The sequence below is a fragment of the Streptopelia decaocto genome (assembly GCF_964273445.1).
Source record: "Streptopelia decaocto genome assembly, chromosome: 3".
Taxonomy (NCBI): Eukaryota; Metazoa; Chordata; class Aves; order Columbiformes; family Columbidae; genus Streptopelia; species Streptopelia decaocto.
In genome coordinates this window covers 99278301-99303749 of record NC_138656.1, presented here as the reverse complement: position 1 = coordinate 99303749, position 25449 = coordinate 99278301, and the positions used below count along the sequence as shown (strand labels likewise).

Genomic DNA, 25449 nt, shown 5'->3' with positions numbered 1-25449 from the left:
AGTGTAGTTTTATTTGAAGTATTTTTCCTGCTTTGAAGTCACTGCATGCAAATGAGATCTCCCTGTACCTGAGAATGGTTATCTGCATTCACAATTACATGTACTTGATCTAGTGTCAAATGTAGTGTTTTCTTCCCTTTTTTACTCTTGTTATCACTAAGAAGCCTATGCAAGGGAGGAAAGGTGAATTATTTCCCTTCCTCTGCATCATCAGGGAGATTGTTTATTAAATTTTAATTATAGAACAAATCGGTTACAGCAGCAAAAAAACATTGAGGGCAGTGAAGTTGCATGGGGAGAGGTAATGTGGCCTGAAGGACTCTTATTACTGACGCTTATGAGAAAAGCAAAAGACATCAGGTTAAAATCTGTTTTCTTATGCATTGAACATATTAACTTCAAGCTTCCCTTAGAGACAAAATGTATAGAAGCTTAGACTGGAATTTTTAGGACACTACAATGTTATGTCGCAGTGCTCCTGTTTAAGAGCAGAATACTATGTTAATACAGAAAGAGAGGTTACTTTTACATAGTTAATATTATCAGCTAAAAAATTTGGTAAATACTTTGAAGGAATAATTTAGCCAGTTCATGCATCCTTTTCTAGAATGAGTGGCAATAAACAAACTAAGATTGATTATAACAAGCAAGTTTTTTGCAATACTGATTTGTATTTATTCAAATAATTTTGTGCTAGTATAATATACTCATGGATCATTTAGTACCAAGTCAGTGCCAGTATCTGATACTTAGTTTTCAAATTTTGAGCTGGATTGGTCAGTAGTGACTGATCACAGAGGATTCATTGTATTGTCTACTCCTTGTATTGACAGCAAAAAATGTGGAGGGGAGTAATATGCCTTTGTGAAAAGATACAACAAATAAGATAATCTCAAAATGCTCCATTACATTTACTATTAATATTATAAGCCTTATGGGCACACTATAAACCCATAAAATAAGATTTTTCACAGCATAAAGTGCCAAATTTTTAAAGAAGTTTTAGTTTATTAGTTCTTGTTTGCAAGGAGAGAGGAAGATGACCTGCTATATTAGATCTACTCCTTTCCTCTGCCTTTGGTCAGTGTCTATCTATTTTTACATTTCCTCCTCTGTGTGAGACTCCTTCATAACCAGATAAACATATAAATTGTCACATAATTTCACTTCATTGAGGTTGGGGGCCAATTTGCAAATATTAAGGCTTTTAGAATGCATGCAAGTATTAAAAAGAAAATGAATCATGGACAATAACAACAGATTTATTAAGACTTGAGTTTGAGAAACCATGCAATCAAACCCAACTTATTACTTTTTCTTGTCTGCTCATTTGAATCTAGCCTGGCCAACCTGATTAAACCCGAAGAGTTTCCTGCTGTCTTCTAGCAGGAGTTTTTATACTATCTGTCATTCAGAAATGCAATTTATTTGTTCATTTCTTTGTTTGTGGCTATAAATTGTTTTGTTATTTCCCACTTTTACTTGTGTTGGCATTTGCCTCCCTTTTCCAGATCTATTTTTTTGTCGGTTGTTACAATATTTGCAATCCTAGATTGCGCAAAAAGAGAAAAAAAAATGGCATTCTCCTGCTGTTACAAGGCACAGTGAGAAAATTAAAGCATTAAAATATGAAGGCAATCATCAGGTCATTTAGTCAACGTCAGTCCTGGCAAGCTGGAGGGAAGGATAATTTGGCAAGAGTTTATATTTAGATGTAACTGATGTCATTTTTATTTTGATACCTGGGCCATCATTTTCCTGATAATTTTGTTTTGAATAAAATTTTAGAGTAGATTACTTCACTTATGCCTGTAAATTCTAGGTGTTAATTGCATATTGGGTGAATTATTCAGGATATACTTCTAGGACCTTTCTTTGTTTAGATCCTTAGACCATCATGTTTCCAACATCACTATATCTGAGCTGCTGAGACATCCTGGTGGAAGCCAAAAGTCTCTTCTTTATCCATTGACTGTTGATCACCTTTATAGTGTTACCGGATGGTAGACCCACTAATTTGATACCATTGAGCCTATTCCCATGGCCAGCAATCTGGTCTCCACCTCATCCCACAGAATCATAGGATGTAGAAATGGCCATCCTAAAGATATCACTCTATGAACAAAGTGCAGTGCTTTAGAAGGAACTGAAAGCGAAGACTGACACATGGGGAGGTGTCAGCTTGGTTCTGTCTGTCCTTGGCTGAGGTCTGGTCTGACACACAATACCCTGTCCCTCCATGCCGAGCCATATGAGTGAGCAAGAGGTCATGATAAATCCTGAGTTCCCATCTGCTCAGCTTCTTTGTCCTGGTCACCCACAGATCTGTTTTCCATTGTCAAAACTTCAGACTTGTAAAGGTGTGCAGCTACAGTTCATCTGAACAAGCTCAGGGATCTCAATCAACAGTCCCACAAGTGGAAGTGATGATGTCGGTCCTTTCCTTTGGACTCAGTTCAATATTCAGTAGAAAGAATGGAATGGAATGGAATGGAATGGAATGGAATGGAATGGAATGGAATGGAATAGAATAGAATAGAATAGAATAGAATAGAATAGAATAGAATAGAATAGAATAGAATAGAATAGAATAGAATAGAATAGAATAGAATAGAATAGAATAGAATAGAATAGAATAGAACCATTGAATGGGAGTTGGGTTGGAAGGGGCCTTAAAGATCATCTTAAAGGTCCAACCCCCCTGCCATGGGCAGTGACACTTTTTACTAGACCAGGTTGCTCAAAGCCCCATCTTGCCTGGCCTTGGACACTTCCAGCAAGGAGGCTTTCACAATTTCTCTGAGCAACCTGATCCGAAGTCTCACCACTTTCATGGTAAAGAATTTCTTGTCTTTCCTGTAGGCCCCTTTAAGTAATGAAAGGCTGCTATAAGGTATCCCCAGAGCCTCTCTAAAAGGATACATGAAGGTCTGAGCACTTTTTTTCCTAAGTCATGGAAACAAAGTGCTGGCTGTGACAGAGGGCAGAGGGCAAATCTTCTGCAGAGTATGTATTCGAAGTGAACACTGGAAGATAACTATGTGAGCAAGCTCTATCTTCACAGTGTCTCAGTGATGAGGGTAATACCTCTCAGGGCAGTGACAAAGGGAACAGGGTTTTCCTTTTATATATCCCGCCTCAGAAGTTGAAGTGTAATGGACAAAAATGTCAGCCTGGACATTATGAACAATAGGTAGTCGGGGTGATTTTGAGGCTGCATCTCTCTCCCTATAGAAGCAGGAGAAAATGTCAAAGTGCCATGACCAGTTAGTCAAAGGTTGGAGGAGAGACTAGGTCTTTTTGCACAGCCTCACATGGCAGTGCTTCTGACAAGCTCTGATAACGGTGTGAAGGAGAGTCACAGTATAACTGTTCATGAATGGCAATCCCAAGGCATGGAAGGAGTCATTGACTTTGTTAGGGTTCTTGAGGCTTCATGCCAGGTAAGATGTTGATGGCATGATGAAGGCAGTACACCTGGACTGGTCTGGATCACAGCTAGGATTGTGTTGGACAGCCAGCACTAAAGGCAAATCATGCCTGACAAATTTCAAGACATGGCCTTTGATGGCATTACTTGTTGTAGTTTAAACCCAGCAAGTTCCTAAATTATGTTTTTTAGGTCGGACTGACTCTGGTTACTTTGGGAATGAAGCCAAATACCATAGCTTTTCACAAGAGTTTAGACTTCATGAACACGCCAGATGTTGCTAGGGATTTCAACATCAAAAGGCTTCCTCCAGAAAGTGTTTCCCCAGCTTGAACATAATCTTCCTGCTAGGACTTTTACAGGCACACCCAAGAGCCACAGTTTGAGCATTTTGTGTTACTGGCTCATATTCACTATGTAGCATCTCCTCTTACTTTGAGAATAAGTTGATTTCACTCTTCAAAACATGCCTTTAACTGAGTTCTTATCACTGTAGTCACAGCTACAAGCGTAACTTACCTCTGAGCCCCTCTGCAACAAGCCAGATGCGTATCTCATTCTTGGCCCAGTTAATTCATTTCGGCTCACCAGTCCTTAATGAAGATGTTCTGCATGCAGCTTTTCTCACTTGCCTGGAAGGGCTGGGTAAATACCAAGTGGATCACTTAGTTCTGAACTTATTATTCAAGACTCTTTGCATAATAGACACTTCTACGCTATAAATAAGGATATCTTTCCTGATAGCTATCTCTTCTGCTGAGAAACTGGACCTTACGGCCGTTCTACTTACAGCAATGTTCTTTCAGGAAAGAGTTACCCTCCAAGTACAGCTTAAGCTTCTCACCCACATTGCAGCCAAGACTCAGCTTAACTAGGAAACAAACTTGCCTGTTTTTTTGTTGTTTGTTAAGGGGTTTTTCTCCCCAAAATACCTGCCTATGTGGTTGAGGCTTTTTTCCACTGCCAGTATCAAGAGGGATCTTTCTTTTCATACTGACACCACAAAATCCTGGAGACTGTTATCAAGTGTGATATCTTAGTTCAATGTGCCGCCCATCCAAGTGAATATAGCCAGCTTCCCCGCAACTGCTGAGGTGGAAACAGACAGCAGCACGTCCTTTCTGCCAGACCTCATGCACAATAAATGGAATTACTGAGAAATATCTTTCCCTGACAGCTGTCACACTGAGCTTTTGGCAAACCTATGCCTGATGCTATGTTGCACAGTTCAAGTGTGCCATTAACATTTACTAAAGGGTTCCTGCACTAGTTATTTCCATGAACATCTCCAAGACCCCCACTCAGGTAAATATGAACATGTACTGATTAGTGTTTGGAATTCTTCATTCTTCCAGGCATCTGGTGAGAGGGAGACTGTGCAGCTGAGAGGCAGCTTCAAAGGCCACTGGGCTCCTTCCAGGGATGCCTGTGACTGCTGCAAGGGGAAAAGTTGTCTTGTCTTCATCACAGGATGTGTTATTTGAAGTCACATACGGAGTGTGCATATTGAAAATATTGCTGATACTGTGGGGTTTTTTTAATTTAACAGTGAAAATAGCATTTAAAAGGAAAAGTAAATTCTCTTTTTCTTTTATCCTGACTCTCTCTTGATTCAATATGATTTGCATACTGCAGCACTCGTTATGTCTGTGTCAAAGACTTGGGGGCGGTGTGGTGGTGGGGGGTGTTATATAAAATCCCACAGAAACTTGCAAAAGCAATGTGGTCTCAGTTATGAAGAAAGGTCTATAGCAAATATATTTTGGTAAGTGTATTTCAGATGGGAATACTATAAAAAGTGCATAAATTACTTGCTCGATATAGCATTTTCAGTATCATGTTATTCAAACAGGTGAGATATGGCATTCTGCTATATCCCTCACGTCATTTAAATGGTTCTATATTTGTCAACGCAATTGTCAATAAAATTTCATTGCAGCATTTCCTTTTATCACTTGCAAGTTTATGGGGCTACTTGAGATTTTATTTTATTTTGTAAATCAAGGGCTATAATGAGACTGCTTTCTAATAATTTAAAAAGGGACTATCTTGTGGATTCCTCATTCTAAGAACAGGTCTTCCAGACTAACCTTAGTCCCTGCTTCCACTGAACTGAGTAATTGCATCTGCTTAGATTTGAAAAAGGGAATTAAATAGCAGAACAGAAGTAGTTGTGCAAAGTTTTATATTAATAAAACACAGCACCAAAACACTGAAGCCAGGCTGAATACCTGTTTCATTTATTTCAATGTGCTAGATGTTTCTCAGCAGTAAGGGAGGAAATATATAATTACTTTTGAGTAAGTGCAGGTAGAAATAGTGCTGAGTTGTCACTGCTCACTCTGCAGATATATCTTCTGTGTTGAATTAGGTGGAAACAGCAACGGATTCGGATACTGAAAGCAGAGGCCTACGAGAATACCACTCTGTTGGAATACAAGTGGAAGATGAAAAACGGTAATTCAAGCATGTACAAAAACCCGTAGTCTTTCATTCCACAACACAAATTTGTAAACAGGGTTAATATTAGAACAAACATCTGGCAAGTAATGCCCATAAATAACTCACAAAGCCAAATTTCTTATATGCATGCTGGTCATTTGGTAAAATTTGTAGAGATTACTTAGTAGTTGCTACTATTTAGTTGACTTTTCAGTTTTTATTTGGAGGGAGGTAAAATTTTTAAAATAAAGTAGTGGATTAATATAATTTCATTATTGGCAGAACAAATACAAAAGCTTTATATTGGAATACTTCTTCTTCAGCAGGACCCCTTGTGATGACCCAGGCTTTCCTAGTCCACAGAGGGGAATATAATGGTTGGGCTGTTACCCATGGTACCTTTGTCCTAAGCTAGAATCAGCTTTTATGCTCGTTCAGTCCTTCTCTAGCTTTGTAAAACTGCTGGCCAGTATAGGAACCCACCCGTTGCTCCTGGCAGGCACTGTCTGTTAACTATGGAACTGGGAACATTATCTCATTTCATGGCAGCTGTCAGACACTATCTGGCCGCTAATTGCCTTTTACTATCATTGACTAGAAGCAATTTCAAACAATAGGCTCAGATGTGAGAAGATTTCACAAATAATCTTTGCATCTCTATCTAACTTTTTAACATCAAGCTTTTCTAAAATGTCATTATTCGGTGGCATATTACAATAGAAAATCAACATTTCACGGCCATCCTATGAGGCAAGTGAAAATACTGCACTCTTAAACATGTTACTACAGTTTTTCTTTAATAAAAGAATTCTCAACAGTCCTAACTTAGCTGATTTTCAGATTTTATCTAATTATGATCCTTAATATTTGAAATCTTTTTATACATTTACTTAACAAGCTTCTATCAGAAGATGTAACCTTGCAGTTCTGCTAGTTATTTCCAGTTCATTTAGTAATGATCCATGGTATTTTGTAGTGTGAGAATAAATCAATAGTTGCTTCCAGAGATAATTCAAATGATTTTATTTTGTATCTTTGCTCAGATCAATGATGCCACTATACATTTTGGTTTTCCTCTCTGTTGTTATTCATTGTCTTATTTTAGAGATATATGTTCAAAGAAAAAATATTTAGCATAAAGTCCAAGGAGAAAACCAGAATTCATTCACTGAAACATTATTCTGTTCCCCTATATAATCCTCTAAGTATTTATATGTCTTAATCTCTTTCCTTTCTTCCCTCTTCACCAAGACATGGACGATTCAAGCGCTCAAACAGCGTAACAGCAGCTGTCCAGGCTGACCTGGAACTGGAGGGCTTTCCAGGACACATCACCATGGAGGACAAGGGACTTCAGTTTGGCTCATCGTTCCAGCAGCACTCAGAGCCCAGCACACCCACCCAATACAGCGCAGTGAGAACTGTACGGACACAGGGACTGTTCAGTTACAGAGAAGATTATAGGACCCCAGTTGACACCTCAAACCTTCCACCACCAGAACCCTGGCTAGAGCCAGCCATTGAGACAGTAGAGACTGGTCGAATGTCTCCTTGTCGACGGGATGGATCTTGGTTTATGAAGTTGCTACATACTGAAACTAAGAGAATGGAAGGATGGTGTAAAGAAATGGAAAGAGAAGCAGAAGAAAATGATCTTTCTGAAGAAAGTAAGAACATTTCAATATATTTTCTCATAGATGTCTCCTAAAATAAGAAATCTGTTAGGATAAAGTTGTGGTCTGTGGTTTTTCCTTATTATTTTGTAGTACCAAAGACACTCTACAGAACCATTAGATATAAGATACCTGTCCTGCAACTGACTGTGCAAGCTGGTGTTTCCAGGAGTAAATTTTTGTAGTAGTTGAGGAGACAGCCACAGAGTCAAGCTCACAATCAAAATCTGGTATTCGATATAGCTCAAATGGTGCAGTAGCTTCATCCACAGCTCCAACTCCGACATATTCTTCCAGCTTACTTCTATGGCTTCAGGGCTTGACCCTTTGCCAGAGCACACAAGGTGGTCATACATGAACATTTTTTTGCCATTTTCCTGAAACCTGAGAATTTACCTCTTATTCATGAACAGTCATTTTTAAAATGTTTTAGTGCCTTTACAGGCACTTCTGCCTATCATAAAGGGTCTGTCGGAAGAGCAGAAAGGAGTAGGCAAGAACAATAGTTAAGTTACCTCTTCAGTTACACAGGCATATACAACATTAGACAGTTCAGCTGCTTTTTCTTATTACGATTTTGTCAAGAATCATTATTATTCTCTCACGTCCTGTGGACACCTTGAAAGGAGTGATGGGATGAAGTGAAAAATAATGTAGACTATTTTGGAACAAGACCCAAGCCAGCACTAATGATAGTAATATATCAAAGTGGTCCTAGCACTCGCTAGCCAGCTCCCTGTGATTCCCTCTGAGGTCAATTATCCTTGTTCTTCAGGCTCAGTTTTATAAATATTTCAATCCCTGCCAATCTGAATTATTGTCTCAGTTGAGATTTTCTCAGATCACAAATTAGTTCATATTAAGTTTTCTTTCTAGCATTGTTTCCTGCACTCTCACACATCTCATCGTTGCCTGTGAATACTCTTTCGTGACCATCTTCTTTCCCTCTCAATGAGTTCTTGCCATGATCTACCCTCAGGTCTTGGGCCAGACCTGTATGGTGACTAAAAGGCCAGTTTCTATTTCTTGCACTGACCTTTTCAAAGAAAGAATGTGTACATTTTTACCTCATCATTTTTTCTCTTATAGTCAAGTTTCTCCACTGCATTGTGCATAAGTCTGCCAAGTAACAACACAGGAATTGGGATGGGGGAGAGCATAAGGCTATTTTTCTTCCTTCAGCCTCTGATGCTTTCTGGAGTGTAGGGTTTTTGTCCTTATTTTCATCATGGCAGAGATGAGCTGAGAATTTTCCCTTTGCATTGATACTGTGAAGACTTTAATACCCTCCTAGGGGCTAAGTATGAATAATAAAATATTTTGCTTTGTAAGCCTTCTTTCATCATGGCCATTTTTAAACACTTCTTTTTACCGCATATGTCTTATTTTTCAGTTCCCCAAGTATTTGCACTGCTGAATACTGACATTTCTCTGTCATAATCAAGTATCTCAAAGGCTTGTATGGTTGCCTGTTTCTGGTGTGGGGACAGCAGTGCTTACAATCTGAAGCAGAAGTTCAAAGAGAAAGACTTTAGTCTCTTTGGAAAGAGTAAAGTTACTTGGTGGCAAAGGGCAGAAACACATGGGAAGGTAAGCCCTAGGAGGCCAGCGAGGAGCCTACAGGGGTGGACTTCTCCTGCCTCCTCTCTTCACAAGCTCTTCCTCATGCACAGCCCTCATCACATCTGCAGCCACACGAAAGGAGCAGGAGAAATACTGTCACGTCAGTGCTCCTTCCTCACTCGGAGACATAGATCGGGAGTTACTGGTGCTGTTCTCTGGGCTATGAAGCTGTGTACTGCAGCAGCAAAACCTGGAGGTGCTGATTTTAGTCGATGACCTGTTTCCCAGATGCAGAACCACGCTCCCTCCTCCCACCATGTAAAGCTTCAGAATCACTCTGAAGCACCTTGCTGCATGGGGAAACGTCAAGCAGGAAGATAGTTTTCAGAGAGTTGTACAGAGGAAATGAAGACAAATTGGACTTCAGTAATTTTTATTACTATTCGGAGTTAGTAAGACCCTTTTAACTTAGAATAATTTCAGTTAGAATACAAAAAAGAATATCAGGATTTTACATTTGCCCCTTTGCAGAGGAAAAGAAAGAGTGACTCCTCTTTATGGGATTACTAAAACACAACTAAAATGGACCTTTCAAATCCCCTTTTTAAACTAACTAAAATGGGTTAAATACTTGTGTTTGGGGAACATTTTGGCCTCCCCAATAGCTTTGAGAAATTATTACAGAATAGGTCTATATAGCTTATGCAAAACCAGATGTTTGTCCTCAGCTGGTTGTCAAAATTGACACTCAGACTTTTGATTTTCCATTTCATATGATTCAAGAGATCTTCCTCAAATAATTTCCAAATTACATTATCTTTAAAGTGGTATCCCTTCACCTAATATAGCTTACATCAACGTCATGGTAAAATGAAGTTATCAAAGGATTATTTTCACCAAGGGAATGAGCTTCATAGCATTTTAAAATTTCAGTGTGAATAATTTTTTTCTTGTTGAGCCTTTGACACATTTCGTATCTCCTGTTTGAGCTATTGAGGTTTAAAGGTATGTATCCACAAGAACTGAAGTTTAATAATATCCTAGCATGAAATGTACCTTGACATATTTGCATTTGGCAGTTCCCTGAAGAATATACATGCAAATGGGGGAGCCAGAACAACTAAATCTGGTTTTCCATCTTCCAGCAGGAGCTCCTATTCCCAAAACACTTCACAGCAATGTTTGCACATTCAAAGTGTCATTGCTAATGCTGGATCATTTATTTTTGGCCTGGGTATATTAATTGTACCTGAAGACCAAATATAGCTTTGCATCTCATAGGAGAAGGCTGTCTTTTCAATACCATTTCTATTTTGTTTTAATCACAGGAAGAGTTAAAATAGAACTGCATTTTAGAAAACAATTTCATTTTCTGTGTTAGCACAATAGCTCTGAGATAACAGAAAGCTGTCTGATTGCTGTATTGATTTTTTTCTTTCACTGTAGCTTCTCTCCCATAATGTTGTTTAAAGAACTTCAGTCATCAGGTCTTAGAAAAGGAAAAGATAATAATTGTAGCAAAAATAACCTCTCTCTCTTTCTTTTCACAGCATTTGGTTTTTTGGTCAGTTGACATGAATTGTATTTTGGAGTCTCTGCAACCTTCATTTGTTGTTTTGGGGGGCAGTTGTTTGTGTTCTCAGTGTTTATTATAACAAACATAGATATATATAAAAATATATATGTGGCTGTAACTGTTCCCAGGGTAAGCCACCTGATCATTTGCACTAGCAGAGCGCCTTCAAGCAAAGATATGTGTTTCTCAAGGGTGCTGACTGGAGTTTCAATTTTACACCCTGAAAATTGTGTTTGGCTGTTACGGGCATGTAGGTGATGACAAGAAAAGTGCTCTCAATTGTCACAAAGCTATTGAAGACCAAGAGGGCCAGGACTCTGCCGCCCACCAGCTCTGTGATGGGCACAGGGAGGGGAGAGCGAGTGAGCCCGGGGGGAGCTGGCCAAGGTCTGGCAGAGGGAAGCAGGAGACATCCTGGGCTTCTGAATGCCACACATTTGGCCACTGAAATATTTCAGTGCCCAAATCAAATGCAGAACAGCTACGCAGAGTTTAGTCTCATATGCAAATGCTAAGATAGGTGCAAAAAGAATGGGCTGTAGCATAAACTATGCCAGCAGAAAGGTTGCTTTGCTGGTATCTTCTGAATCGTGGTTAGGAGCTCTGCTGGCACAACTACATAGTGAAGTGATCTATAGTGAAAAACAAGGCATTAGTGAGAGTAAGAGATCAAAATATCACCCTTCTCTCCACTTAGCCCTTTGTTCCATGGCTGCTGGATTTTTCCTTGCTAATCATCTTGCTGATATTTCCACAGCACTGCAAGGGCTTTACTAACACAGCTGAATAGTAACAAAAAACACAGAGTTAAATCTCCCATAGTTTGGGGCGGGGTGGGGGGGAACCCACACAAAAAAAGACAATGAACAACACAACCAATTTATTTTAGCATTTTCATGAATTAATCACCCATAAAAGCTTTCTTAGGTGTTTGACCCAATATGAGTTATCTTTTAACTAAAGAGAAATTACTGACGTAATTTCCTAATGCCTTCACAAACCTATCCTTCAGGAACTATTGAAATTTACATTTGGCATATTGTGAATGACTACAGAATGTCTTAATTGCCCTGAAACAGTCTTTAAAGTCAATAAAAGACAGTCCCATAGTGTGGAGTCAGAGAATTCCTCCTAGAATTTGCATGGTTCTGCTCAAATTTTCTCTTCTTTGAATTCAGCTGCATTGAGGTAAAAAGCAGATTTTCACTGAGCGCCACCTGGTGCACAAGGTTCCCATTGCCCTACCTCCCCTCCAGAGCTCTGCCAGCGGGTAGCTGTGCTGTCCTAAAATGTCACCTCTGAACATTAGACACTTATTATTACACCTGCCTGCTGTGCTGGTAGTGAAAAAAGACATATTACTGAAGATTACTAATTTAGGTTTAAAGATCAGACAAATATCACACCCTGCTTTGAGTTAGGAGGATGAACTAAATGCCGGTTTGAATGTTTTTTCCAGGCATAGTTTCTCAGTTTTCTCGTGGAGCAATTTATTTATGAGTATAGAAGAAAAATGGAACAATCAAACTGAACGAAAATTTAAATTAAAACACATCATTTAAATAAACAGTAATGAATGCCAGAAGCAGATTGATTGTTAGTAGTTCCTCATTGCTGGTGCAGCAGTGGCACAATTGAGCAAAGCTTTTAACCTGTCAAGAATAGAGTTACAGCATCAGGCTACAATCTCAGTTTCATCAATATAGATCTGACTTTTTCCCCTCTACCTTTCTGATATAAAACATTTCCAATAACAAGATTTTGTAGTATTTCTCAAGCAATACAACACATATCAATTACTTGCAATTTTGTGATATAATTATTGCAGAGGAAAAGACACCATTGTGTTAATTGTGCTTGTTGTATACAGGCAATTTACACAATTTCTATCCGGCGTATAAATCCTGAGTCTGCTTCTACTGAAGTCATAGTCAGGGTTTTGTATGTCTTCAAGGTAGAAACCATACAGGACCAAGAACAAAAATGGAGTGCTTCATATGCTTTGGGGAGCAGAATTAAGGTTGTGTGACTCTTTCCTGACATTCAAGTAAATATAACATTATCTTAATGGAGGGAGGTGTATGAATTATATGAAAATCATATATATTTAGGTGCATTGATAGATTTTATCATCATTCATCTACAAGCAAAATCTCCTAGGCATCACCAAACATCTCAATCTCTCCAGTCTCTAACATTCATCATTCTTTCATGGAGATAATCAATCTGCACTCATCAGAATAATTCCCCAATGCATGAAATTAACAACAAGGCTTTGGCTGTCTATTAATATTGTGCTAAAGATTATGAATTGAAGTGTTTTAATACTTTAATTTAATTACAGCAAAGCAGACTAGCATGGATATGAGAGATTCTAACTTCTGTGTTTTAATAGGTCTGATTTACTTATTGAAATGGAAGTAGAGTTAGATCTTTAGTAAATGGTAGGGCTGTAATTATACACATGTATTCACCACTGTGACTCAGTGACACGTGCAAGTAGCCCAGAAACCCTGTCTCATGTCCCCAGCAGATGAGAATCACACCAAAATGCTGCACTGCCAGTGCCCAGGTCTTGTCTGGTCTGACTGGGCTTTAAATCACCAATGCTTGTCGACATGATCCTTTAGGAATATGAAGGTGAAACAAATGTTTATTTAATGTGTGGGCTGAGGTGACTGTGAGATTGACCAGAAAATACCAGTCCTACAAAGCTTCTGTCAAGATCTACATTTCTGCAGTAGGGCTAAAACCAATGTCCCTTACTCAGGCTATGTGTCTGAGCTATGAACTATAAAATTCAGCAGAGGAAACTAAAACTGAACTTTACTCACTGTGAGACAAGCACTGCAACCATCAACCTACAGAAACATCCTGACTCTCTTTCTGCCCTGGGAATAGCTGAACACAGCATGGAACGGGGGATGTCAGGGACCTGCTCCAGCACAGTTCCCCAGCCTGGCAAAGAAGCATCTCTGACCCACACAGGGTGATGTCTGACGTCCTGAGCTACAGAGCACCGAAGCAAAAGGAGGATACAAGACTGTCACTTAAGGCTTGCCTTTATTAAAAATACTGAAAACTAAATTAATACAATTCGTTTCAGATCAAATGAAACATTTATTTTTTATTTTGGTTTCTGTATGTTTGTTCAGGTTTTAACACCCAAAACATTGCTTTACATATGCCAAGAACTCCATAGAGGAAAGTGAGGTGTTTGGTGATCAAAAACCCCAGAGCAATTAAAGTACTTTCTTTCATTTGACCAAGAAAACAAAAACAAAACCCCAGTGAATTACTTACGCAGCCCTCAACCACTTAACGCTTTCACAAATGGGTGCCACACAGGACTGATGAATTATGCATATTGCTGTTTAATTTAGTGTTGTGACGCAGCTGTACCATTTGTCTAACAGAAAATTGAATTGAGTTTGGGAACCACAGCTCTACATATTAACACGTGCTTTTAAAGTTACAGAGTTTGTATGCTTCCACAGAACTGGAGCCTAAAACTTCCAGATTATCTCTTGCTTCTACTTGTGGTTAAGCAGATGTTTCTCTGGTCTAGAGAAAGCAGAATTAAAATGTAATACCTACTACCGAAATACTGTTTTCACATGCTGCTCAGTCCCCTCCTATACTTATTCTAAATAACAACAAAATGTTAAGCTCTGACAGAGTTTAATGTTTTCTATACTACAGGCTGCAGATCTGTTCTGCTGCACTATTGTAGCTTCATTCCACCCTCTGCATCCTGTTTGAATTATCAAATTGGTTTCCTCGAATTTAATTAAAAGATGTCAGAGTAATTCCTGTTTCACCCCTACCTCTCTTTATTTTTACCCTAAGCATTATTTAAAGATCTGGAAATTCTCCAGACAAAATCAATCTTCCATTGAAAATCCAGTTTATAGTGCTTTTAAAGTGTTGCTTTTTCAGCATTAGAGAAGGATGTGAAGGAAAGGAGGTGTAGGAAAGGGTGTGTAGGAAGGAGGTGTAGGAAAGTATATTGCTACCTACCAAAGTATGGTATTTATCCCCGCAAACGTGGGAGTCCAGGAGGAGTTAGTTTTCTAGGGATAAGCCAGTCCCCCTAGGCACTCCAGTCAACAGAAGGAGGCACCTCCAGGAAGAGATTCAACTCATCCAAAAATAAGTGCCCAACATGGCTGAGCTGATGAGCTCAGATTACTAATTATAGAGCATCCAGAAAATTTTATTTAGACAGATGACTCTGGGAAGCAAAGTTAAGTAAAATGAATTTGGTTCCTTTCCCCAGTGTTTTGCACACTGTACACTGACTGTGGGGAAAGCCCAACAGACCATGGGGGATGGAATCCGGAGTCTGGGAGGACCCCCTTGTGTCCCACCTCGAAGCTCCTGTGCTTAGGACTTGGTGTATTTTCCTGAGAAGGCAATCTGTAACTCCTCATGTGGGTACCAAGATGTGTCTCAGAGATGTGATTCCTCTGAGGATCTCATCCTTATGGTAGGAGTATGTTATAGTATGTTATAGTTTTAGTGTATTAACCTAACCCCCAGAACAGAGAGGATAAAGAGAGCTCATCCACACAGCTGAGTGAAGTCACTAATGACTGCAGAACCAGAAGATACTATCTAAGGTACATGTAAAGCTCCCTTTGATGACAGAGGGAACAGGCATCTAACTGGTTCTTGAGGCAGGACTATTTCAGCAGTTTGCATGAGCAAATGTAGTTGGAGGGGGGATGTTGTCATTTACTTTGAGATCTAAAATTGTTCTCAAAAACATGTGTATGCATGCTCACTTCAGGAAGCTGTCTGTATTCTCTTGGTTTTTTCTGTTTCCTAAAGCATATACAGTCTTCGCTGTTCTGACTTATTTATCTATTATGTGTTATTGCCAAACGGTAAGGTGCCATAGAGCATTCCTATATCTCCTCCTTTTCAAAAATATTTTACATGTATAATCACAAAGAGCAAAACCAAATATTTGCTTCCTCTGTAAAATAAACAGTAATTTCAGCTACGTATTTTTGAGCTGGATTTTACATTTACTGCCAAAAGACACCAGTTGGTAATAACCTGTCTGTATGCTTAGTCCTAGGTAAGATCCGAAGTGCTGTTGGAAGCGCTCAGCTCCTCATGTCTCAGAAATTCCAGCAATTTTATTGGCTGTGTCAGCAAAATCTGGTAAGTCACAATGTCTGGCTGTACTTGAAGAGTTTAAGGCTATTCGTACATAGATATTCCACAAAATGTAGCTTTAAGTTTTAAAATTTAAAATTTGTTTCAAAGGCAACAACAAAATTAAGTGCAGCGCACCCAAACAGCAGCATTCTGAAATGCCGTTTTCTTGTCTCACATTTTGTCTTACCGCACCTTTTTTTTCCTTTAACTTAATCTTAAGTATGGTGTTAGTACATTTTTTTTTGTCAAAGCAAATATGTAATTTCAGTCTGGCTGTGTTCTGTCTTTTTTTGCTGCTTTTATTAAAGAAAAAAAAAATGAGAAGGGAACAAATGCAAGTATTCTGAGACATAATATTATGGCTTGTTTTTGTAATGCCCTAAAATAGTAACTATATTTCTGTTAAGAAAGGAGAAATTTTTCACATTACAGGAAGTGGAGAACAGTAAAGTAGCAGAATAGCAGAGAATATGTGATCCAGCTTTCTACCTGCCTGAAAAAAAGGACTGATCTTGGAAATGGGAATATACATAATGTTCATAAAATGTGGCTTCATAATTTGCAGTGCCAATTATATATAAGATATCCTAGGGCTAAAGGAGCAGATGCAGTATATTACTTGTGAGGCTTACTGCTATTGTTCTGGAAGTTCATTAGACACTAACTCAATTCTAAATGTTATCTTCATTAATATGACAGCAGCCATCAGTGATACAAATGTTGTGGCAAGATGATACTAATCAATTGAAGAAGGTAATTCTTCTAGCTACAGCTAGTGGCAGAACGCCTTTTCAGCTCACTCAAAAATCAAGTGTAACTTGCACCTTTTGACTGTTCCTACACCTCGCACATTAAAGGTGCTGAATTCTGGTGTGGGCATGACAGCAGACATGACCTATATGTCTGGCCAGATACACTCCTTTACTTGTTAGTATTTGCCACATGACTTCTTAAGGTAAAACATTCATTCTGCAGAGACCTACTTGGTACTTTTTACCTATAAAATTAAAAATCCAGAATTCTTGAAACTGCGATCAAATATTACTGAGAAAGTCATGCCAAAAATGTCCTACCTTCTGATAGAAAATGATAAGATATATGGTCCTCATTAGGAAAGAATCCAATTATCCACTTCAAAGGCTCTGTCAAAACAAGAATTTTAATAGCTGTTACAGAATGACAGAGGAAATATGCAAAGGCAGGCAAGCAGGGGATGGCCACATTTGTAATACCAAATATATCATGTGTGCTCCTATCTAGTCATTTGTTTCATAGAGAAAGGAGGAAATCTTCATCAATGTCTAAAAGTTTCTCACTGCAAATTTCAGTGTGCCCTCCATTACCTGATTGATTAAGCTATGCAAACTAAGATTTGGAGAGCCTAACCTCCACTCCACTTCATTTATATTCAAGTGGGTCCAGGACTAACAAGCGCAGTTCCTGCTCAGCACAGCCATCAGCTATGTGGAAATGAGAACAATTCATTACTGCAAAAGAAATAGGAGCACAAGGAGAAATCCACAGCTTTGCAGACAACATGACCAAAAAAAGGGCGAGATTTTCTTTCTTATTCCTCTTTCTTATTTGGATAATAAACCTTTGACTTCCATTACAGCAGCTTTCTCCCACTCTGAAGATTTAGGCTCTGAATATTCTTCAGCTTCATTAAATCAGCAATGGGCTCTGCAGAAAGCAGCAACTATAGAACTGGACTTTTAGCTCATTTGTGTTTTGAGGCTTTTCTTCCTATGTCTAATGACAAAGTTTATTGTTAAATAGTCACTTAGTGCATAAACACAACAGGCTTTCTGTATGTTCCTAAGGCAGCATCTCAGTGCCACATGGGAACACTGCCAGATAGCAGCCAGCCAGGGCATTCCCCCACCCCAAAACATCTTGTTTTTACAGAGCTACCACACAGAAACTTCTCTGACAGTGTCCAGCAACAAAGAACAAAAAACAACAGCATCTACAGCCATTCCAAAATGCGTCAAGGGTTTAGGAAGAGAAATGTACTATTCAACCCAAAGTTTAACCAGGAAATTCACCCATCACCTGTAGACTTCTCTAAAGGGTCACAGAAACTTCAAGGAATACATTTGTTTACTTTCTGGGTTAAGGTCTCTTACCAAAGCCTCTCAGTCAGGGTAAATTCATAATGTTCTAAGCTTGACGAAGTTTGTGGGTTTTTTTAAGAATCTGTCGGGCTATCTCCTACAGTGTACTGTTCCAAATAACTGCTATTAAAAAAAAAAAATCACTGATTAATAACTACTCCTTGCTGCATTATTCACATTATCTCTTGTAACACCTTTTTTTGTTTGAAATGTCCTCCTCCATACTCTAGTCAGCACAGATCCTGCTCAGCTCATGAGATCATCACTCAATATGTCATGGATGCAGGCAAAAACAGAGCAGCTCGAGCACCAGCTAGGTACTTTTTGCTTGCTTCAGGCTTCCTTTAGAAGGAGGGCTGCAAAGCTGAGTTCCGAGAAAGATACAAGTAAATGAGCAGCTTCTGCGAAGAAACAGGTTTAAAAGCCAATCTTTTCAAAACTTAGTTAGCTGTAATAGACATCATTTGCACCAGCATTTGCCCATGGAGCGCAGATCCACAGGCACAGCAGCGGGAGGCAGCCCTCTCGTGTCCAGCCCACGCACTGCACACCCCTCTGCGAGCAGCCGTGCTGGAAGCTGCCATCGCCCCAAATACTGTGGGCAGAGTGGGGTGCACAAAGGTGCAGGAGAGCTATTCGCCTCGATTCAGAAGGCAATGGCATTTCAAAGAGTGGCATCAATTTCTGGCTGTTTAGAGACTGGGGAGAGGGACTGAGGAGACCAGGCTGGAGAGAACAGATTGTAATACAAGACAAGCTGCTGTGGGACTGGTCCTGACAAATTTCTCACAAGGAGCTGGTTCGTGTAGCCTGAGTTATTGGTCTCTGTAGAGTAACTAATACCACTGGCATAAATTTTAAATGGTTTGGGAGTAAATTGGGATCTACCCAATTAAGTTGTTTTCAGTGCATGCTACTCTGGAGTTGTATACTGATTCCCAGAAGTCTGTTATAATTTATATGACCACTTCTCTTAAGTTGCTGATGCTCCCTATGAAAAGGAGACTTTCTTCTAGTCAAGAAGACTTTGAAGTGGATAAGCTTTTAGACTGGTTCTTGGCCCAGATTCCCAGAGGAGTTTAGATAGGGGTGAACCTTCACATTGTCATGTCCAGGTCCAGGCACTCAGGGCCCACAGTGGTATCTGCATACCTGAGTTTGAGTAGCAATTCCTGGTGTCAGACCCCCTAGAAAAATGTGCAGTTCAAGGGAAGAATTAAATAGAAATGCTGAGTTATCTCCCAGTTTTTAGGCAACTATGTGGGGATGTGTTCAACACATAAAATGCCTTTGTGCACTAGATTTGTAAAAAACTGGACACAGAGTTTTACTTCAGGAATAACACCAGTATTTCTAACATAGTAAACTAGTCATTACAGCTTTTGGCCAGGAAGGGGGAGATCCAGAGTCCCTTTGGCCTGGTTTCAACTTCATCTCTCCCAGCTCAGTTGTGTAGACCATCTTAACTGCTTCATCCCAACATGAAAGGGAAGAGACATTTCTCCATCCTCTTCATAGAGACGTTTATCAATTAAACTCTGTTTCATTGAAGCGGTAAGCCTGTCTTACTGAACTAGTACCAGTTGTCATAGAACATGGGCTTAAGAGTCAGTATATTACCATTTTATGTAATTTTTATCTAGTATGGGCACAAAGGTAATAGTCAAATAAAGGGTCATTTTTCTAATTGTTACCACGACTGTTTGCTCCATTAAGTGTTGTGCACATAGCACCACTTAATTCCAGAACTTGGGGATATTGCCTTCCCAGTTTCTGAGTGGGATTTCACTCCATGGAGAACAAAATCCTACCATCCGCATAAAAATGGTATCCCTTATGTATAGATTTGAAAATGCAAGACAATGTAAACATCAAATTCGGCATAAGTTGGCAACTTCTTCATGATGCTGTTTTGCCTTCTAAGCAGCTATCATGAATGTAATTTTTAATCAGAAAGACTTCAGCCTGGCTAGAATACGAACTACGTTCCTCTTCCCTTTAATAATCGGCAGGCAGAGGCTGTCAGCTTGTTCCTTTTCAGAAAGGCAGGTCAGCACAGCATATGGTGCTAAGGCACTTCCCTGATTCAGGAAGGTTCACATATGACATCCAACTCGTCCATGTTTGGGTTGTGTAGGAGGTACAACTTGCCAGTCACAGGTCCCAGCTGTAAAGCGTGTGTAGCCTCAGCGCCAAGCAGCACCGTAGCCATATAACCTGGCATGATGCCTTTCCTGCCTCAAAGCACATTGTTTAAAGCCTCCTGGTCTATTCACATTCTCTCCTTTGTGTGTGACAGGACCCGAGTGCCATGCCGAGACCAACTTCCCAGGACCTAGCAGGTTTCTGGGACTTATTGCAGCTCTCAATTGAAGACGTCAGCATGAAGTTCGATGAACTGCACCAGTTGAAGCTCAATGAATGGAAAATAATAGAATCACCTGAAAGGAAGGTAAGCAGACCATGGACAGTACCATTTACTCCCCATTTGTAGTCCTGCGGTCTCCTTCTGTTAAATACAATAGTGAAACATGGTAGGTTTCTAACCCTAGAACGCATCTAATTGGCATGCCCCAATTTATACACAGAAACTTTCACCAGGTGTGAGGGTTTTTTTTCTTTTTAACAATGTTGAGCTGAATTGTATAACCAATAAAAAGGATTTTGTTAATTCACTCCATAACTCTTTTGTTCAAATTATTGGTATTGACATTCTAAAGGCCAGAACTGAAACACGTTCTGCTTAATTCAGACTGAGGACAACAGCCCGAGAATTCAATCAAGGTAAACTCAGCACTCTGCTACATTTGGGGCAGCTCAAACCTGAGCACTACAGTGTTTAATCCCGCCTGCACAGCACAATTGATATTAGGAGTGTGATAAAAGCATGTGGCTTAAGATAGTGCAGGTCAAACTAAAGCTTGGCCCACAGAAGTTTGGAGGACAAAGAGTACTTATGGCAAACCGCCTGCACCTCTGTCCTGCAACTCCACCACCTGGGAGACACCCCAGCCATGATGCTTACAAACCAAAGGTGGCAAATTGCCCACAAAAGCAATATGCTTCTGAAACTACCTTTCCCCCTTTCTAGAGCTCCATCCCTCACCTTGATTATCCCACTGTCCTTATTGATTATTTTATCAGTCAGATGAAGACAGCACTTGGTTTGAGTCAGTATTGTTGGCCTCAGGTGAATATTTGTTTGGTTTGGGAGGAAGTAGGAGGCATTTTGACAACTCTTTCATTTCTTCATGCTCCTCTTGGATTTTAATTTTCAGCCAACTGGTTGGTGGATGGTGAGTTTGCAACTCTTGCTTACTAGTGACAACTGGAAGTAAGAAATTATTATAGTGACAGCAACAGTGATGTTCCTAAGAGAGAAATAACTAAAAGTAAAAAAAAAAAAAAAAAAGATGGCACAACAGGAATGGAGCCCTTAAGCCCTTATGTTCGTAGCTGAAAATAGGAAATAGAGAAAATAAAGAGCAGAAGAGCTGGCTGTCATGCGGAACAGCATTTTAGGCTGTTACACTATTCCTGTTGAGTTGAGAATGTAGAACTATGTTATTAAATAACCTTCGTTATTTAGTCTTGGCTAATACATTTTGGTAGTAGACTCAGAATTAGTTTAAAAAAAAAAAAATCAATGAAGCGTCTGTAAACCATAGGCACATCCGTTCCATTTTTGTATTCTTTTAATCCTGCTGTGCATCAAATTAACTGTGTTCTCCATAAGGAACAGCTCATACTCTGGACTACTACTATTACTTTAAGAAATGATATAGCAGAAAAATCGATCATAATACCACACTATGCATATGAAGTTGTGGAGTCTCTGTCTTTGGGGCTCTTCAGTGCAGTATTAAATATGATGTTGAAAAACCTGCTTTAATTCAAAGTTGCATCTAATTTCAAGTGGGCTTTGAATGGGGGTTGTACAAGATCACCTCCAGTGGTCCTTTCCAACCTAAACTATTGTATACTTCCATGATTCTACATTATGTTTTTAAGGCCCCTATATGATATTTCAGAGTCTCTAAATGGAGTGAAAGATCCATTTCATACTTCCAAACAATTATTGATTTAAAACCTGCAGAGCAATTTACAGCTACTTTGGTACCAAAATCTACCAACTCTCACTTTATAATTTGATAATTCTTCAATATAATTTTCTTTAAAATGGTCCAGGCTGGCAAACAGAACAATTAGCCCTATGTTCTCTCTCTGGTTGGTGCTTGCATGTTGCCATTTAGCAATTCATGGAGGAGACTAAACTAATAGACATGCATACACAGCTGCTATCTCATATCCAGCTGAGCCTAAACTCAGTATGATTAATTTAATTTAAAATCCTGTCCTGCTAATCTTAGACAGTCTTTTCACTTGATCAGACCACACAGATGTGCTGAATTCTTATTGGAGAGCCAGTGTGTGTTTCTGTTTACAATGTATGTAATAATGTGTTAGCTAAAATGAAACAAATTCATAGCAAAGCGAGGTACACAGATTGCATGTGCAGGGTACCTGCAAAGACAGGAGAAGGAAGCGTAGTCTGTTTTAAGGCGCAGGACTGCAGAATTTGTAATGGCTGCTGAACAACAGGGTTTTTGTCAGTGTCCCTAGTGTGGATAGCTGTTCATGTAATTCGTTAGTCAGCTGACTGGAGAGCACAAATTGAGCATGCTTGATGTATGTAACCAGTATTTTGCATTTCACGTCTTCGATTTGCATGCGCTGCTGATGGTACCTTCCACACGCAGTTCACCCTCCCTTTTAATACCCTATTGCAGGAAGAAAGAAAGGTTCCTCCTCCTGTACCAAAGAAGCCCCCAAAAGGAAAATTCCCTATCACAAGAGAAAAATCTCTGGACCTACCCGACAGACAGCGACAAGAAGCCAGAAGACGGCTCATGGCTGCTAAGAGAGCAGCCTCTTTCCGGCAGAATTCAGCCACAGAGCGTGCAGACAGCATCGAGATATATATCCCAGAGGCTCAAACCCGGCTTTAAAGACAGAATGCTGCAGAGTTCCTTTTTTAAACAAAATGCTTGTACAGTTTGTCACTTACCTGGTAATTTTTGTCTCATTCTCTCCACTAAATATGCCCTTGCTGTTGTGTTCTTTGTGCCATAAGCACAGTGGAATGCTTTTGATTTCCTCAGAATTTGCTGAGCTCACCGCAAGAACGACTTCTTTTTGTATTTATTGTCTGACTTACAATCAGCTACAATGGATAGGGCTTGTTGAGACCTGACTTATCCAATATATTCTCAGAGGACAACAAGAAACACCTCTTGAGATGGAACCCAGCTTACTTTTTTGTTATTTATATTTTTATAAAATGTGTGATAGTTAGGGATAAGAATAACAAACTATAAATGGGTGCATCTCACCATTCACTAGAGGCATTAGCTAATCCAAGTAGAAGGTGCTACAAATGTAAAGAGCAGGAAAGAAAGAACCCATTTATTTCTCTGACCTCCAGTTTCGTTTCCTAGAACCCAGCTAACATATTTACCCATGTGCTCTGCCACACTTCGCATCTTTGTTACTGCAAAATAACATTAGGCCTCTCATGTCATGTCAAGTTTCTGGAGATGAACAGGGATATCCAGCCACTAAAACTCCAAAGTTCATCAGAAACCAAGAAGCGTACAAGTCTGGTGGTGCTGGGAAGGCCCACTGAGAACCGTTTGCTGTTAGCGGTGTAACGACACTCTGACACCTAAGCAAAATTATAATGCAAGAGGACTTGAGTGATGGGTGAAAGGAAAATGGAAGCCTTAAAAAGTTAGATCTTCTGTAGCAAGATGTGTAAAGAAAAAGATATTCTCGCTCCTTTGGAACACTCACTGCATTTTTAACAGTTCTTTTGCGTGTTAACCTTTATTTTATAAACCTTCTCTTTCATATCAAGAGCTGTGCTACATGTAATATTTCAAAATCTCAAAATGTTATATCAATTGAGTTTCCAGGGTATCCTTGAGAAAAAAAAAAAATCTTGCTTGTTTAAAATGCCAGTTGTGATGTTGTAAACAGTTTAAGAAATATGAATGTGAGTGGTAAGTATATCTAAGTTTAAATGGTTATGTTAAGGTAAAGGTGAACTGTGGTTTACAGTTGTATTTTTTTTAGAACTATTTTTCTATGCAGTATCATTTATGGCAAGAATAAGCTTCTTGCTTGCTTCAGACATTAAAAAAGAAAAAAAAAAAGGAAAAAAAAAAAGAGTCGAGATAAGTGATTTCCAGCCATGGAATATAAGGAAAATAATATATTTTCAAGCCTCACATTGTCAGAAGAGAGAAGTGGTAACTACCACAGTCAAGAGGCTTTAATTTAAAACAGATTAAGACATAATTATTCCACTTCACCTACCTTCCAGAGCCAACCCAGCACTTAGAAGTCTTCAGGTGAAGACGCAATAAGATGAGTAACCCGCAGCCCCCGATTCCAAGGTTTGAATCCTACTGAACACGACTTTATCTCAGCCTGAACCCAGACAGACAGACAGCCCCATCTCCCGCATCCCCTTTTACCTGCTTTAACAAATGCAATGTATTTAGCCATAGGCAGAACAGCTATTTAATTATACTTAAGCACTTTGGTTCTTCACCTGATGAGCACTTTAAATCCGAATCCCATGCACCCTGCAGCCTGACAAATGACTGAAAACATGAAGTATCATAGGTTATGCAGATCTGACATTGCTTCAAATCTGTTTTCTTTTGGTTTTGGGTTTTTGGGTTTTTTTCCTTCTCTTTTTCCTACATTGTGTAGTATTAAGCATGAGTTCTGTCTTTGGAGCACAGCTGATAAAGCATGTTTAGCTTCAAGATATGAATCTTTAGAGACGAAGTTTTGAGAAGTTTCTGTGGGGAGAAAACCCTATAAATTGAGCCTGATATCTGGTATATACTTTACCAAATAGCCTTAAACTATATTTGGAAGCAAAAACCAAGACGAATGTATACCCTTCAAAAAGTTTAAAAAAAAAAAAAAAAAAATCCCTGAAATATTCTTCTATAGATGAAAACATTCTATTTCCCATCCCTCATGTTTTTCAAGGCATTTTCTATTAAGGAAAGAGCTGAATCCTAGGTCGTGTACAATATTGATGCTGCTTCCTATATCCGTTGTACTATTTGAAATACAAATGTACCTGTGGACATTGGCATCTTTAGTCTTGACAACTGGTATCTTGTTTAAAGTGGAGCTGCTAATTAGAAATATCCACACAGAACTAAAGCAAATGTCTTTCCTAGATCTAAGAAATTTAAAATAGGCACACACACATATACATACATATCTATATGTATGGCAGCTGATACATTTTATCTAATTTTCCTGTACACTTCAAGGAGAAATCACAGTTGACTTATTCGATTGAAAACCCCCACATGCAGCAACAGGTCATGTAATTAAGACAAGTTCTATTTGATTCTACCAGTAATCAGACTTTATAAATACAAATCATAA

The 25449-nt window shown here is 39.2% G+C and overlaps 1 protein-coding gene across 1 annotated transcript in view; it reads left to right on the top strand.

The window, feature by feature from the left end:
* DLGAP2 (DLG associated protein 2) overlaps window positions 1-22979 on the top strand; it is a gene marked incomplete at its 3' end in the record, with an annotated part of 82735 nt that extends 59756 nt beyond the window's left edge. The window contains exons 6-10 of the mRNA XM_082048721.1: window positions 5802-5887; window positions 7124-7539; window positions 15765-15856; window positions 20270-20422; window positions 22761-22979. Of these exons, the coding sequence (XP_081904847.1) occupies window positions 5802-5887; window positions 7124-7539; window positions 15765-15856; window positions 20270-20422; window positions 22761-22979 (966 nt within the window). The remainder of the gene's footprint in view (window positions 1-5801; window positions 5888-7123; window positions 7540-15764; window positions 15857-20269; window positions 20423-22760) is intronic.
* Between the last annotated feature and the right edge of the window lie 2470 nt (window positions 22980-25449).